The sequence below is a fragment of the Penicillium macrosclerotiorum genome, assembly GCF_028827735.1.
Source record: "Penicillium macrosclerotiorum strain IBT 26536 chromosome Unknown utg000001l_segment0_segment0, whole genome shotgun sequence".
In the NCBI taxonomy this organism is placed as follows: domain Eukaryota; kingdom Fungi; phylum Ascomycota; class Eurotiomycetes; order Eurotiales; family Aspergillaceae; genus Penicillium; species Penicillium macrosclerotiorum.
In genome coordinates this window covers 1243462-1256515 of record NW_026643081.1, presented here as the reverse complement: position 1 = coordinate 1256515, position 13054 = coordinate 1243462, and the positions used below count along the sequence as shown (strand labels likewise).

Here is a 13054-nt window from a genome sequence, read left to right as displayed (position 1 = left end):
TCAGTTCCGGCTGGACAGTCCAAAGGACTCAAGAGCAGTAGCATGACAGGAAATTCCCTACTATTCTGTCGAGATGGGAGACTGCATAATACCGCTAAGACCCACTTCTCCCCGTGTGCGTCAGATTATTACAGGGATACTCGATTCCCTACGTGTTTTGTATAGTATCCCGGGTAGACTCGGAATACAGCGCCGTAACGCGCTAGACAGCGGCGCAGAGGATATTCAACATTCCCCCGCCTACACACATAGATAGTTAAGTTATCTAAGACACCATCAGATTGAGCATCTCGTTCCATTGGATCCCAGCTTTCCTAGCCGATACCGTATCCTAATATATTGACATATTCGTTTAAACGCCTTGTGGTTGAAATGTCACGTGATATAAATACACACGCATTGTAACTATACTAGTCTCCTGATTGGGGCAAGTATCCGCTAACCTGCATGGGCGAAATTGCGCTGACATTTGAATCGTTAGAATAGGGATGATGCCTGCTTAGTTGCCTTGTGTTGTCAGCGCGTAAAGTGACTTTCACATTTCACCAGGATAAATCTTCATCACGATTCGCACCCCATTCCAGCATCTCGAGCCGCCTATCTATACGACTCACGCAATCTTCGGTTCTTTTCCATGCGGTTCTGGTTTCTAGCACCAGACTTCACATTTCGAAAGAATGGTACCATTCGCCTCGGAACAGTGCTTGAGCACCCTCTTCGGCCAACACAGATTCTAGCCTCCCAGGGCAACGGGCTGCCAGCTGATCTTGACCTGCCATCAAAGAGAAGCTTCATAGAACGGAATCATGAGCATTCCAGCGATTCAGATATGTCTGTCGGGACGAAACTCTGGGCTACTTTCCTCGAAGTTGCCTCACCCGCGGTCGGAATGTCCGTTGATCTGTCCCGCAATCGCGACTTCGGGAAGGTCGACCACGAGGTGTGGACGTTCGACCATGAGCTTGGCGACAAATGCCTTAAGGACATAGTTACAGCACCTAAGATACAGAAGTACATAGAATCCGGCTTTCTTGGCCGCAAACCTGTCTACATAATCACAGGGGTTCGCATCACCAATACGGCATTCACTGTGTCCACGGGATCCAAGACAGCCCTGTCTGTCAGCGCTTCCGCCGCCGCGAGCGATCCAAGTGGCACCGTCCCAATCACCGCTGGAGCCGAAGGAAATATGCGGCTCGCAAAAACAGTGGGTGACTCGTATGAAACCGCGCCAGGCATTGTGTTTGCGTACCGTGTACATATAATCCGCACCAGAGGCGAGGGTGAAGTAAGAGAAGAGTTGTTCTCTCATAAGAAAGCATTCATGACTGGAGCTAGTGGTCCGGAAATTGAGTGTCTGGAAGTTAATCTGCAGGTGCTTCGACAAGATCCTGACGAGTCATTGGAGGTTCATGAATACTGTGTTGGAGATGATGATTGTTGGGTATCTTTACCGCTCTTTTCAGGTAACTAAGTCGAGCTGCTACAACTACAAAACTCTCATCCCACCTTCCTTATACAATCCACTATCGCACAAAGTCTGTAGAGGTTGGTTGGCCGATCGGCAAAGAATTTGACCGGGTTGATAAACTGTATCCGGTTACCCATATTTGTCGACATAGCGAAAAATAGTGCCTCCATGCCTTCGACCGTTCGTAGTTTGTTGAGGTGTCTATCTTCCAGGTAAGTAGGGTACATCAACTGGAGTAATGCGGAATAGGATAGTATGCTGGCCGCAATTCCCGCTGCCACCGCTGTGGAAACCGAAGATCCAGGCCCACAACAGTCTGGTTTGTATCCCAGAAGCCGCTGGGGAATGTTGTCGCTGAACGTGGCGAATGATAGCGGCTCGCGCAAATCAGACACGGGGTTCTTGTCGCTGCTTGTGCCCATGTAATTGGTCGCTCTGATAGATATGACATCCCGACGGCTTGCTGGAAAGGCAATGTCTTGGTGTGGACCCGAGTTGCCCGCGCTGGCGAGAAAAATTATACCGTCCCCTCGCTCGGCACGGACTTGCAAAATGGCATTTTTTATGTCATCGTTATTGTCAGTGACTCCAAATGACATCGATATTATATCAACCTTCTGCTTGCTACCGGCCCACAAGATTGCCTATTAATTGATGATATCGATGTTAGAAGCGATCTGTGATTCCAGAGTAGAAGGAAATTGCACCTTGCTAATTATGTCTTCGTTGCCGTCTAGTTCTGCCGTATTCTCTGCCACTCTTGCCACATAGAACTCTGCAGTTGGCGCGGCTTCGATCGCAAGCGCAGTCATGAAAGTGCCATGACCGAACGAGTCTTTCGCCTCCTCAATTCCGTCAACAAAATCCTTATACGCCTTGATACGGCCTGCCCGTGCACCGGAATTATCTTCCTGAAAGTATGGCGCATTGAAGTTGCAGCCCGAGTCTAAGATTGCCACGCGTATTGGTCTCACATCAGCATTGACAAAATTTTGCTGCTTTATCTGATGAATATAGCGACCGATTCTCCTCAGGTCGTCCAGCCATTCTTCGGGGCTCACAAACTTTCCACTATGGAATGAGGTCAACGTAGATGGGCATAGCTCGTCAACCCGTACTGGGGTTGCATCGGTCGAGCTATCGGAGGATTTAAAGTGACTACTTCTCTCGAAACATGTAGCATCACCGTCAAATGAACTCGCCAGCCATTGAAGGGGTGACACCACCTTTTCATAAAAGACCTCTCGTCTTTCAGAAGGCTTCATGGGAAACCTAGGACTTTGCTGACTTGGCGAAAAGTTCATGCCATTCATGCATGCATGAATAGCCTGATCGAATACATTCTTGCCCGTGTAACCCCCCCAGGATTGTTCCTTTAGCTCTTTAAGTAGCTTCGACGCGGTTGAGTAGTCCTTGTTCATCCCACCGACAAAATTTCTTTCGTGCTGTTTCAGCTGCGAAGTCTGGATTGGACGACCAAGGCCAATCTCGAGTAGCAATATTGCCAGTGAAAATATTCTGGGACATTTGTGTATGAGGCCTGTCGTTGAATATTCCTCTAGTTCGTACTCGGCTTGTTCAAAGGGAAATGAGATGTAAGCTTTGCATGGCAGTGGTGCGGTCGGATCACTGGTATTTGGCATAAACCAGATATTGCCGCTTGACCATTTTGTCAACATCATCTTCGTTTCGTAAAGCTGCCAAAATTCTCGTGCGATGGCGTGAGCTATTACGACCTTTTCGGGTGTGTTGAGATGGTACTCTTGAAGAACGTGTAGTAGCGGTATCCCTTGGCCGGGTATGGCATCGTGATGCAACGCGTAGACGTCTTCGTACCTGAATATCCCTTGATCACCAAGCTCTAGGAAGATCCTGGCATTGTTTTTTGCGCTCAGAATTTTACAGAAATCTGATACTCCCGCCTCCTGGGAAGGTGAAGAATGAACCTCCCCGGCAAACTTAACTTGTTTCTTGGGCAAACTGAATCCAAGCTCCTGCCAATACTCAAGCGAATGTGAAGAGGTGAACACATCAAAGAGAGCGCTAGCAGCTCCACTCTGCCGAGGTCTGCCTAGATACAGCCTGCCTGGATGAAACCGAGCGATGGAGCTCTCAGAAGTTGCAATTTCGTCACAAGAATTACAGGTAGAACAGTCCCAGATGGCCGTCAGGAGGTCTTCGGCCATTTTATGAGAGATACTGACCTCGTTTGTCTGGATCGCAGTCTCGTCTGGATCTTCAGTGAACTTGTCGATGATCGTCTGACAGGTGGCGATAGTGGCTTCAATAATAAAGTATTGCGTTTCAGCTAGAAACTTCGCAACTGTTGCTTTTACATTATTTTGGGGACTGCGTATAATTTCCTGCACGGTACTAAGCGAGTCTCGTGCCACCACTTTTAGTCCCCTTGAGTATTCCGGCCACTGGTAGGTATCATCGTCAGCATAATCCTTTAATAGCGAGATCAACTAAGGCTCACAGTAACAATCCACATTAGCTCCTGGAGAAGTTCCTCCAAAAGCCTTTGCACACTGGCCTCTGATGTTACAATTCCGTCAGATTCGAGGCATTTCGATGTCGCAAGGAGCCAACCTGCGAGAGGGACCGCTCTTTTGCGAATAAAACCATCGTCGTCTCCTATTTCCGCAATAAGATTACTTAGAAACGAGGTAGATGAGACCAAGGTTCCGACAAGATGATGCTCTCCCGTGGCAGAATCAACGGATTGCAACGTCGACTGCCGAGCTGGGATGGGGGTGCAGCTGAGTGGCTAGGTGACCATAAGTCTTTCACGAGGGAAAAGATAGATGAGGTCATATTTTTGGTAGGCGGCTTCCAACTATTCTACTCCTTGCCGACTGCGAGATTGCCGTAGGCAGCACTGTGGAGTGTGTCGCAAATTCACCGGTGATTTAGAGGGATCAGGAGGTATTAGGTGCACCGCAATGCGAGGCTCGCTCGCGCTAGCCCTGGCAACCATAATATGCGCTTACCCCGCTCTGACCACCCCACTCGCCCTTGAATAATATCTACCAGAGTAGATTTGGGATCTCTGCATGAACATAGAGATCGACATCAAGCCTGCGGTGCTAGATACCGGTGCTAGATCCCGGAGCTCATGCTATGTCCCGAGGTCAGTCGAACTCATGATGGAAGCACTTTTTTATCTACAGGCATGGTGCTCATTCTCTCTAATGCTAATATTCATTCACATAATCATTCCAGACGTTCACAAACGTGCATCAACACATCAGCGCCGTCAGTAGAAAATTAACGTCCAAGTGATGAGGTATCTTTGAGGATTACCTACTTTCTCTATTTGGATCTTGGGTCTGGGTTAAATCGCTCTGCCTACCACTGAGCCAAAGACTGTCGGGATGTCCGCCAACGAGACCACCATAGCTGAGCTAGCTACCTCAATCCATCGCGAGTTCCGTCTCTGCATGCAGCAAAGCAGTCTCATGCATGAGAAATGGGCCGAAGTGAGAATGTCAGACTTCAATCTATGGGCCGCTGGAGTGGGCCTCACGGCCGGAAAGAATGCCTCGCTTGATACTAGACTTCAGGCCATGCCAAACGAGCTATCAACAGTGAAGCACCTGTTGTCCTCGCTCAAGAAGACTTTGACAGACTGTCAGAGAAATTCTGACTGTGAGCTTGAGACATCAATGGACGTCGTCGACCTAGTTATCGAGAGCTTAGCCCTGCTAGCCACAGTCATCAGACGCACAGGACAGCGATCGCGCCTTAGGAGAGCAAACCAGACCTTCAATAATCAGAGGCAAATGCGGCTGCGACGGCATTTTGAGTGCATTGTGCTTCTCCGGCCGACAGATGATGCCCTCTTCCGACCAGTGATTCAGCCGAATTCTCCTGAGGATTGGATGAGCATAGTGCCCAATTTTGAAGCAGGAAAACATCATTTAACACCCCTCCAGACGCGACTTATTAATGCCAATCTCAGGCGAAGATATTGGTTTCTTTGTGCCCAAAGACATTCGGAGAAGCTTGCCGGTCCCCAGAAAGTATGGACACCACGAGCTTCCACAATTGAAAAAGAAAACCAAATCACGCCACCGGCGGAAGATTATGTACCTCAACAGTCAGTTACGCTGTCCTCGAGACCAGCCAGTTCTTATGCTGTCAAAGACACCGACGAAAAGTCCACATTTCGGGACTTGTCGACAGTAGCATCGACTGTCGGGACCATACCTACCTCCAAAAAGGGCAGAGCTAGTGCGGCAGAGTTCTCCCGGACAAGAATTACCGCCATTGCGGCTGCTGTTCAATATCCAACCCTCAAAAGACTTGATGCCGACTTCAGGAAAAGCAAAATTATCAAATGTCCTTGTTGTTGCCAATCCCAGCCTGCAACCATGGCCGAGGACACCAATGCATGGAAGTAAGTATCCATCTTTCGTGTCCCAATTCAAGTAGGCTATAAGAAGATTTACCCCATGTTGTATTACAGGAGACACCTTGTAGAGGATATCCGCCCCTATACCTGCATTGCAGATGACTGTCCGACTCCGCATATCCTGTACTGTACTCGGCAGGACTGGGAGGACCATGTGAAAGCTGATCACCGTCCCAACAGATGGGGCTGTCCCATATGCGACCATACGAGCGCAATATTTTCTGAGTTGGAATCCTTGGTACGACACGTGCAGGGAAAGCATGCGGATGTGCTTCCGATGGACAGTATCCAGAATATTCTCCCTTGGGGCGCTATAAAGTCCTACGGCCTGACATGCTGCCCTCTGTGCGATTTCTCTGGACCGCTGGACGCCCCTGAGCTAGTTGATCACGTCCTGCAACACACCCATGACTTTGCCTTACGGTCACTTCCATGGCCACAACACAAAGCTCATGCTCAAAGCCCACCGGGAACATACAACTCCGAAGTCCCGAATGCGAAAACTATCAAATCGTGGTTGGATGATATTTGTGATCACTCTACAGACCCAGCCAGTGTAAAGCTGGATTTGAGGCCCTACGATATGGCTACTCAGGATCCTAACGAGGAGCCTAGCGGCTTCGACTACTTTGAGAAGAACGACTATTTCGCGGATGCCTCTAGTAGACTATCTCTGACTACCCTGTCACAGCGCTCTGAAGTAGACTCTCACACCGAAGCGAAAATGAATCCTGAAGGAATTATTGATCGAAATATGGAACTAAAACAGATTCCAATCGTGAATGAGGCTGTATTTGAATCATACGTGGATCAGCATCATGATGAATGCTTTCCAGGCACCCGAACCGAGCTTATTCGTGAAATCATTGAATGGGCGACATCGCCACAAGGAAAATGCATATTTTGGCTGAAGGGTATGGCTGTGACTGGGAAATCGACTGTCTCCCGAACAGTGGCAAAATTATTCAAAGAACGTGGATTACTAGGAGCAAGTTTCTTCTTTAAAAGAGCTAAAGAGAATCGAGGGAATGCTTCAAAGTTTTTCTCGACAATTGCGAGACAACTAGCGATTAGCATTCCCGAGATGATTCCAGCCCTCCAGAAAATAGTCCGTGATGACACAGGTATCACTGCAAAGTCGATAACAGCGCAATTAGACAAACTCATCCTTCAACCAATTCAAAGCCTCGTGAACTCTGGCCGTCCGATACAGACTCAGGTGATTGTGATCGATGCACTGGATGAATGTGAAGGAGATAGTGAAATTCGACATATACTCGAACTTCTTCCACAGCTGCAAAAGTTAAATACCGTGCGTCTACGAGTCTTCTTAGCCAGCAGGCCTGAACTTTCTATACGTCTAGGGTTCTCAAAAATCTTGAATGACAACTATCAAGATTTGGTTCTCCATGATATCCCTCTACCAGCGATAGAGCACGATATATCACTATTCTTGCATCACCGTCTTTCAGAGATTAGGACAGAACGCAAGTTACCTATCGGCTGGCCTGGAGACATAAATCTTCAAAAGCTAGTGGCATTATCCGTCCCGTATTTTATTTTTGCCAGTACTATCTGCCGTCTTTTTGAAGATCCTGACTGCCACCCTGATGACAGTCTTGCCGAGATACTTGCATATCAATATGAGAGGTCTCTTTTTGATCGAATGTATCTTCCTGTGCTTAGTCGGCTCCTCAAAAAAGATGAGAAACAGAAGAAGGAGCTTGTCCAAGTGGTCGGAGCAATACTAGTATTAAGGAGTCCGCTCTCAGTTGTCTCACTTTCAAGGCTCCTGAATCTCCCAGAGAGATTAATTGTTCTTCGACTCAACCTTCTACACTCGGTTTTGAGTGTACCAAATGACATTAATATGCCCGTGCAGCTGTTTCATCAATCATTTCGAGACTTTCTTCTTGATCCAGATACCCGCCAGAAAACTCCCTTTTGGGTGGACGAGAAAGAAACAAACTATAGTTTGACTATAAATTGTCTCCTTATATGTCAAGAATTGCGAAAAAATTCGTGTGTGCTGCCAAGTTACGGGACTCGGCGTGCAGAAATCGATAACCTGACGATCGATAACTACTTCTCTTCAGAATTGAAATACGCCTCTCGGTATTGGGCAATTCATTTAATGCAGTGCATAGATATAAGTGATGCGATGCATAAAGCCTTCTTATTCCTCAAGAAACATTTCCTACACTGGGTAGAAGCAATGAGCATACTAGGTCTAGTGTCGGAAGTGTTGGTGACTCTTAATCTCCTCCTAGATGCTATACATGTACGTTCTGTTAATATTTATATAAGACTCGCACTAATATGTATAGGAGAATCCCCTATCTGGAATGTCTGACTTTCTACACGATGCAAAGCAGTTTGTTCTTAAGAATCGCCGGATTGCTGATGATACACCTTCCCAGCTTTATTGTTCAGGGCTGATATTTGCACCCCAAACATCAATAATTCGCAGAGAGTTCGCAGCAGACATCCCTATGTGGTTATCCAGATTAACACAAGTTGACGAAAGTTGGATCGCAGAATTACAGGCGCTCGAGGGCCAGGCAGGTCCCGTTAGGTCTGTAGCCTTCTCAGGTGATGGCCGGCTACTTGCGTCTGCCTCTGATGATCAGATAGTGTGGCTCTGGAACTCAACGACAGGCTTGCCGGAGCAGAAATTTGAGGGCCATTCAGGCTCGGTTCAGTCTGTGGCCTTCTCACCCGACGACCGTCTACTGGCATCAGGCTCTAATGATGAGACTTTGCGGCTCTGGAACACTGCAACAGGCGCCCTGGAACAGACTCTTGAGGGCCATTCAGGTCCGATTCAATCTGTGATTTTCTCGCCCGACGGCCGCTTTCTGGCGTCTGGCTCTAGCGATCATACAGTGCGGCTCTGGGACACTGCGACAGGCGCCTTACTACAGAATTGGCCAGTGGAAAGACTAGTCACTAATCTCGAATTCTCTCAGGATAGTTCATGTCTAAACACCGACGTGGGCGCCCTTAGTATTCAGCCGCGGGGTGACATGCCTTCGATTAATTCACCTCGTTTGAATATCAGGATCTCTATCGAACACGATCAGTGGATAAAATTAGACGGCAAAAAGGTTCTCTGGCTTCCTACAGAGTTTCGGCCTAGCTGTTTCGTGGTAAAAGGCAATAAACTTGCTCTAGGCCACGCATCTGGGGGGATTTCAATACTAGAATTTTGGATATAGCAGGTGTTTTGAATGAATCTCTGCGTACAACTTCATCTTGGGATGGGGAAAAAAGGAATATCTGGAAAGGGAAGGTAGCGAATGTTGGTCCACTTATCAAGTCAACTCCTGGCATTGCGGCGCATCTCCCAGTGTCAGTGTACCCCATCCGTCATCTATAAGTATAAGGAGAAAGTGCACGTGACTTTGCCTCATAACCTCCATCATTCCATGCTCTCCGTATCCCCACCGCCTTCCATTCGCTCTGGTTCTCAAGTAGAAGCAGTAACTGTTGAACCAGGGCGCTCAGCGGCAAGCCTGAGAATGCAGGCAGGATGATATAGCTTCAACAAACCAGCATACAAACCACCACACACCACAATGGAGAAAGCCTCCCCTATAGGAAGCAGAAGCAGATGGAGCGAAGAGAGTGTAAGTGTTGATTCTTCTCCCTATTGGAGAACTGAAGCTATATCCTGTAAGGACTGTGTACTGGAAAGATAACCTCCAATCAGAGATCCCCCTTGTAGGCCATTTCCCCACTACACTGTGTAGGTGGTAGAGTTGGTGCACGAACGTCACACGAGTGGGCCTTTACAGTATCTTCAATCAATTCCACTCCGCCGGATCTTCCATGCTTGACAAATTCTTTTCTTGTGATTTCGCGGGTTGCGGGCTACCGAGTACACGAGGTCTCGGTCCCTGTGAGCGATGCAGTCAACGATTTTGTTCCGCCCATTGTCGACCACCATCTCATACTTGCGAAGACACGACACGTTCCTTTCACTTACTTGTCCTATGATTGACTCGGCATTGACGCTCATTAGCCCCTCTCAGATGCTCAATTTGAAGCGAAAGTCCAAATCGAGGTAAAAAACTTCGAGCAAAAATCAATGACGGTGCTGTTTGCGAGAGAGCCTCGGAACTAAATGGTGGCCTTGAATGCGAGATTGAGCATCCACCCGCATGGGGACGTGGGTCACTTATGGGCTGTGCTAATTATCATGCCCGTGTTCGCTTTGAGAATGGTCCTGCTTGGCTACTTCGAGTGCCTCGAATTAACGGCAGTATTCCTCAGCAACTTATCGACTCCCTTATTCGCAGTGAATATGCCACTCTTAAATTTCTTGAAACGACTCAAGTACCTGCCCCTCGCGCGTTCGGGTATGATCTCGCTAGTGACTCGAATAATAGACTTGGTGTAAGCTATATCCTCATAGAAGAGATGCCTGACAAACCTTGGAATCAGCATGGACCACATGGGAAGCGCTCTGCAGATAAGAATGACAAGAACAAGGTATGGAATGAGCTGGCAGATATTCTCATTAAGCTTAAAAGCCATCCATTCCCGAAAGCTGGATCTCTTCTTCCAGGCCCTTTGCCTTCAAACCCAATAGTTTCTGCTATTGCTAGTGAGCGATTTCTTGTTCTGAGTCCGTCTGGGCCCTATGACACATCTTTCAACTATTACACAATTACACATCGTTTGTGGAGCAAAATATGTCCCTTATTGCTGATGGCCAGCTTTTCCCCATCATTCCCATTAAACGCGTATCTCGTATTTCTATTCTTGAAGTCTCAGATTCAGGATATTTCACCGAAAGCGAACTATAGCTCTGTGAAAAACACGGAGCAGTTCTTCATCAAACATGTGGATGATAAGGGAGATCATTTAATGGTGGACGATGAGGTAAATGTTATTGGATTTATTGATTGGCAAATGGCTCGGGTGGTTCCTGCCGATGAAGCTTTTGGACCCTCTTTGGTGACAGCAGAAATGGGCGACATTTACGACGGCTTTTCGTCCATGACTATTCATGATCGCACATTAGCTCGCCTCTTAAAGGAGAGGGGAGAAGATGGCTTGGCTGGTATCATGTGCAAAAATGAAAAGCTGCGGAGATTTTTCTTTGGCCTTGATGTGGATTTCTGCTGGGATGAAACACTTCTATTAATCCGAGGCCTCTGGGCTACATTTGGAGTCGCGAGAGAGACAGACTGGAATTCATGGAAGAAGGAAATGCTGCAACAATATTTCCATGAAGAACGTCTTAAGGGGATTATTGATAGGTTCGGTTTAGGCCGGTGATAACGATTTGGCGATGAAAATGTTGAAGATCGGAGTTGTTATTGAGTCTCTATGAGGCCAGAAAAATTGCATCAGGAAGATCTGTCAAGTAGCCTCAATCCTGTAGTCCGGTAAAAGCCTGGATCTTGATTGCGTGTATGTATAACGCTGTTGACGTCTATCCGTATATGGCCACAGGGAGGGAGGGAGATCTGAGGCTGAATCCTTCTGGCTGGGTTGATTGTCCCTCCCACTCCCTCCCACTGGAGAATCCCTGGTTAAAATCCTTTTTAAATCCTCAGCCTGAAGCAGTTACAGCTTGCGGAGATACACTTGATCCGATCGTCCGGACAGTGTGGAGGAGAGAAGGAAAAGGATAAGACGTCTATGCGCCTGCTAGACAGCCTGAATGGAAGAATACCTCATATCCTCCACGAATATAACTATCTGCTATACAGAAAGCAATATAGACACACGCCGTGGCCCCGAAACGAGAAGAATAGTTTGCTTTCGGAATGACCGGAGGGGATCCAGCTGGCCTGAGACCCTGTAGGCACTTGGAGGATATGGAAGAGATCACGGAACATAGTGGAAAATTCGGAAAAGAATTAAACTTTTACCGTCCTTGAATGTGATGTCGGCCGTATGCCCTTACGTGCGGCGCCTAAACACCCCCTTGATTGTGGCAACTCTTCACGATGGTAGTGAAACACAAGATATTGGGGTCTCTCCTACCGTCTCCATCGGCCCAAGGAGGACCCACCCCCAGAAAAGACGAGTAGATGAAGCTGCTCGCACAGGCGCCCAACTTATGTTGCCACTGGTCCCCACGCAGCTGTTCCAGGATCTGACCGATTCACGGATACGGAGCACTCTGAACACCAGAAAGAAGTCGACCGAATATTAGCGGCATCGATAGTCTCAGAGTAAAGCCCGATAGTCGAGGCCCTCACTATGATCTCGTTCAAAGAGCTCTAGAGGCGTTTCTCATCTAATTCCCCGATGACGGCCGAACCAATTTGGTTGTCATAAGCAATGTGAATGATGACCAGTGCTTATTTGAGATTTTCCAAAAGGTTAAAACAGGTCTATGGTCGTGTGGTGAGTTTGTTTCATAGATCTAATTATATTCAAATACTAATTTGCCGGTCGAGTAAGTGCGTACTCCACTCAAGATCGCCTTCGATCATTGAATCACCCCGCGACCGGTATGTGAGAGATACCAAGTCGATTGTTATGGAATAACCACATTTGATGCTATTCCGGCCGACCGGCTTGTTTCGGGTACGAATCGTGCATATGACGATATTTTTTCATGAAGGAGAAGAAGTTGGAATCGGATCCCTTTACCGTCATTTCTCCGGCAAGTAGCATAACATCGATCCTCAGTGGCTGCCCTGAAGAGGGCTGAATAGAGGATGGAGCCCGCCCCCTGCCTGATTTGTGAGTGCTAAGTAGCCAGAACCTTATACATGTTGTTGTACCCAAGTTTCGTTAACCAATTTTTGCCAAAATTTTGGTCCCCCCAAAATGTGTTGTGAATGATGACGACAATGTTAGAATTCTCGCTGGTCAAGAACCTTGGAGTCTGTTCGATGAACTTTCCGAAGAGAATTGGAAGTGATAATTTGTTCTCTGTTTATCTTGTCATATCGTCAAAACTTGCAGCAGACCAGCGGAATCGTTGATAGAGCAAATTCACTTTCGAGTGAATCTATAGGACAGGACATTAGGTACCACATGCCATTGATTCCTCTGGAAATACTCCCAAATGCATTAATTAATCGACGGAAAAGGTGATCTCTGATTAATTAAGCTATCAAATCATGATTTCCTAGGATTTGAACGCGGCGGACTTATAACATGGTCTGGATTTGGGTGCTTATGCTTGGTGCAAATCA

At 47.4% G+C, this 13054-nt stretch overlaps 4 protein-coding genes across 4 annotated transcripts; 3 read left to right on the top strand and 1 right to left on the bottom strand.

Moving 5' to 3' along the window:
• Positions 1-634: 634 nt before the first annotated feature.
• On the top strand, positions 635-1474 carry N7462_000409 (uncharacterized protein; the record flags this gene model as incomplete). Its single annotated transcript, XM_057072135.1, has 1 exon — positions 635-1474. One exon carries the CDS (start codon positions 635-637, stop codon positions 1472-1474), a length of 840 nt encoding a protein of 279 aa, XP_056938665.1.
• Positions 1475-1500: 26 nt separating this feature from the next.
• N7462_000408 (S8/S53 family peptidase) lies at positions 1501-3657 on the bottom strand (the record flags this gene model as incomplete). Its single annotated transcript, XM_057072134.1, has 2 exons — positions 1501-2115; positions 2179-3657. 2 exons carry the CDS (start codon positions 3655-3657, stop codon positions 1501-1503), a joined length of 2094 nt encoding a protein of 697 aa, XP_056938664.1.
• A 1191-nt stretch (positions 3658-4848) lies between these two features.
• N7462_000407 (uncharacterized protein) lies at positions 4849-9106 on the top strand (the record flags this gene model as incomplete). The annotated part of the gene is made up of 3 exons (XM_057072133.1): positions 4849-5873; positions 5943-8169; positions 8216-9106. 3 exons carry the CDS (start codon positions 4849-4851, stop codon positions 9104-9106), a joined length of 4143 nt encoding a protein of 1380 aa, XP_056938663.1.
• Positions 9107-10070: 964 nt separating this feature from the next.
• N7462_000406 (uncharacterized protein) lies at positions 10071-11174 on the top strand (the record flags this gene model as incomplete). Its single annotated transcript, XM_057072132.1, has 1 exon — positions 10071-11174. One exon carries the CDS (start codon positions 10071-10073, stop codon positions 11172-11174), a length of 1104 nt encoding a protein of 367 aa, XP_056938662.1.
• Positions 11175-13054: the final 1880 nt, after the last annotated feature.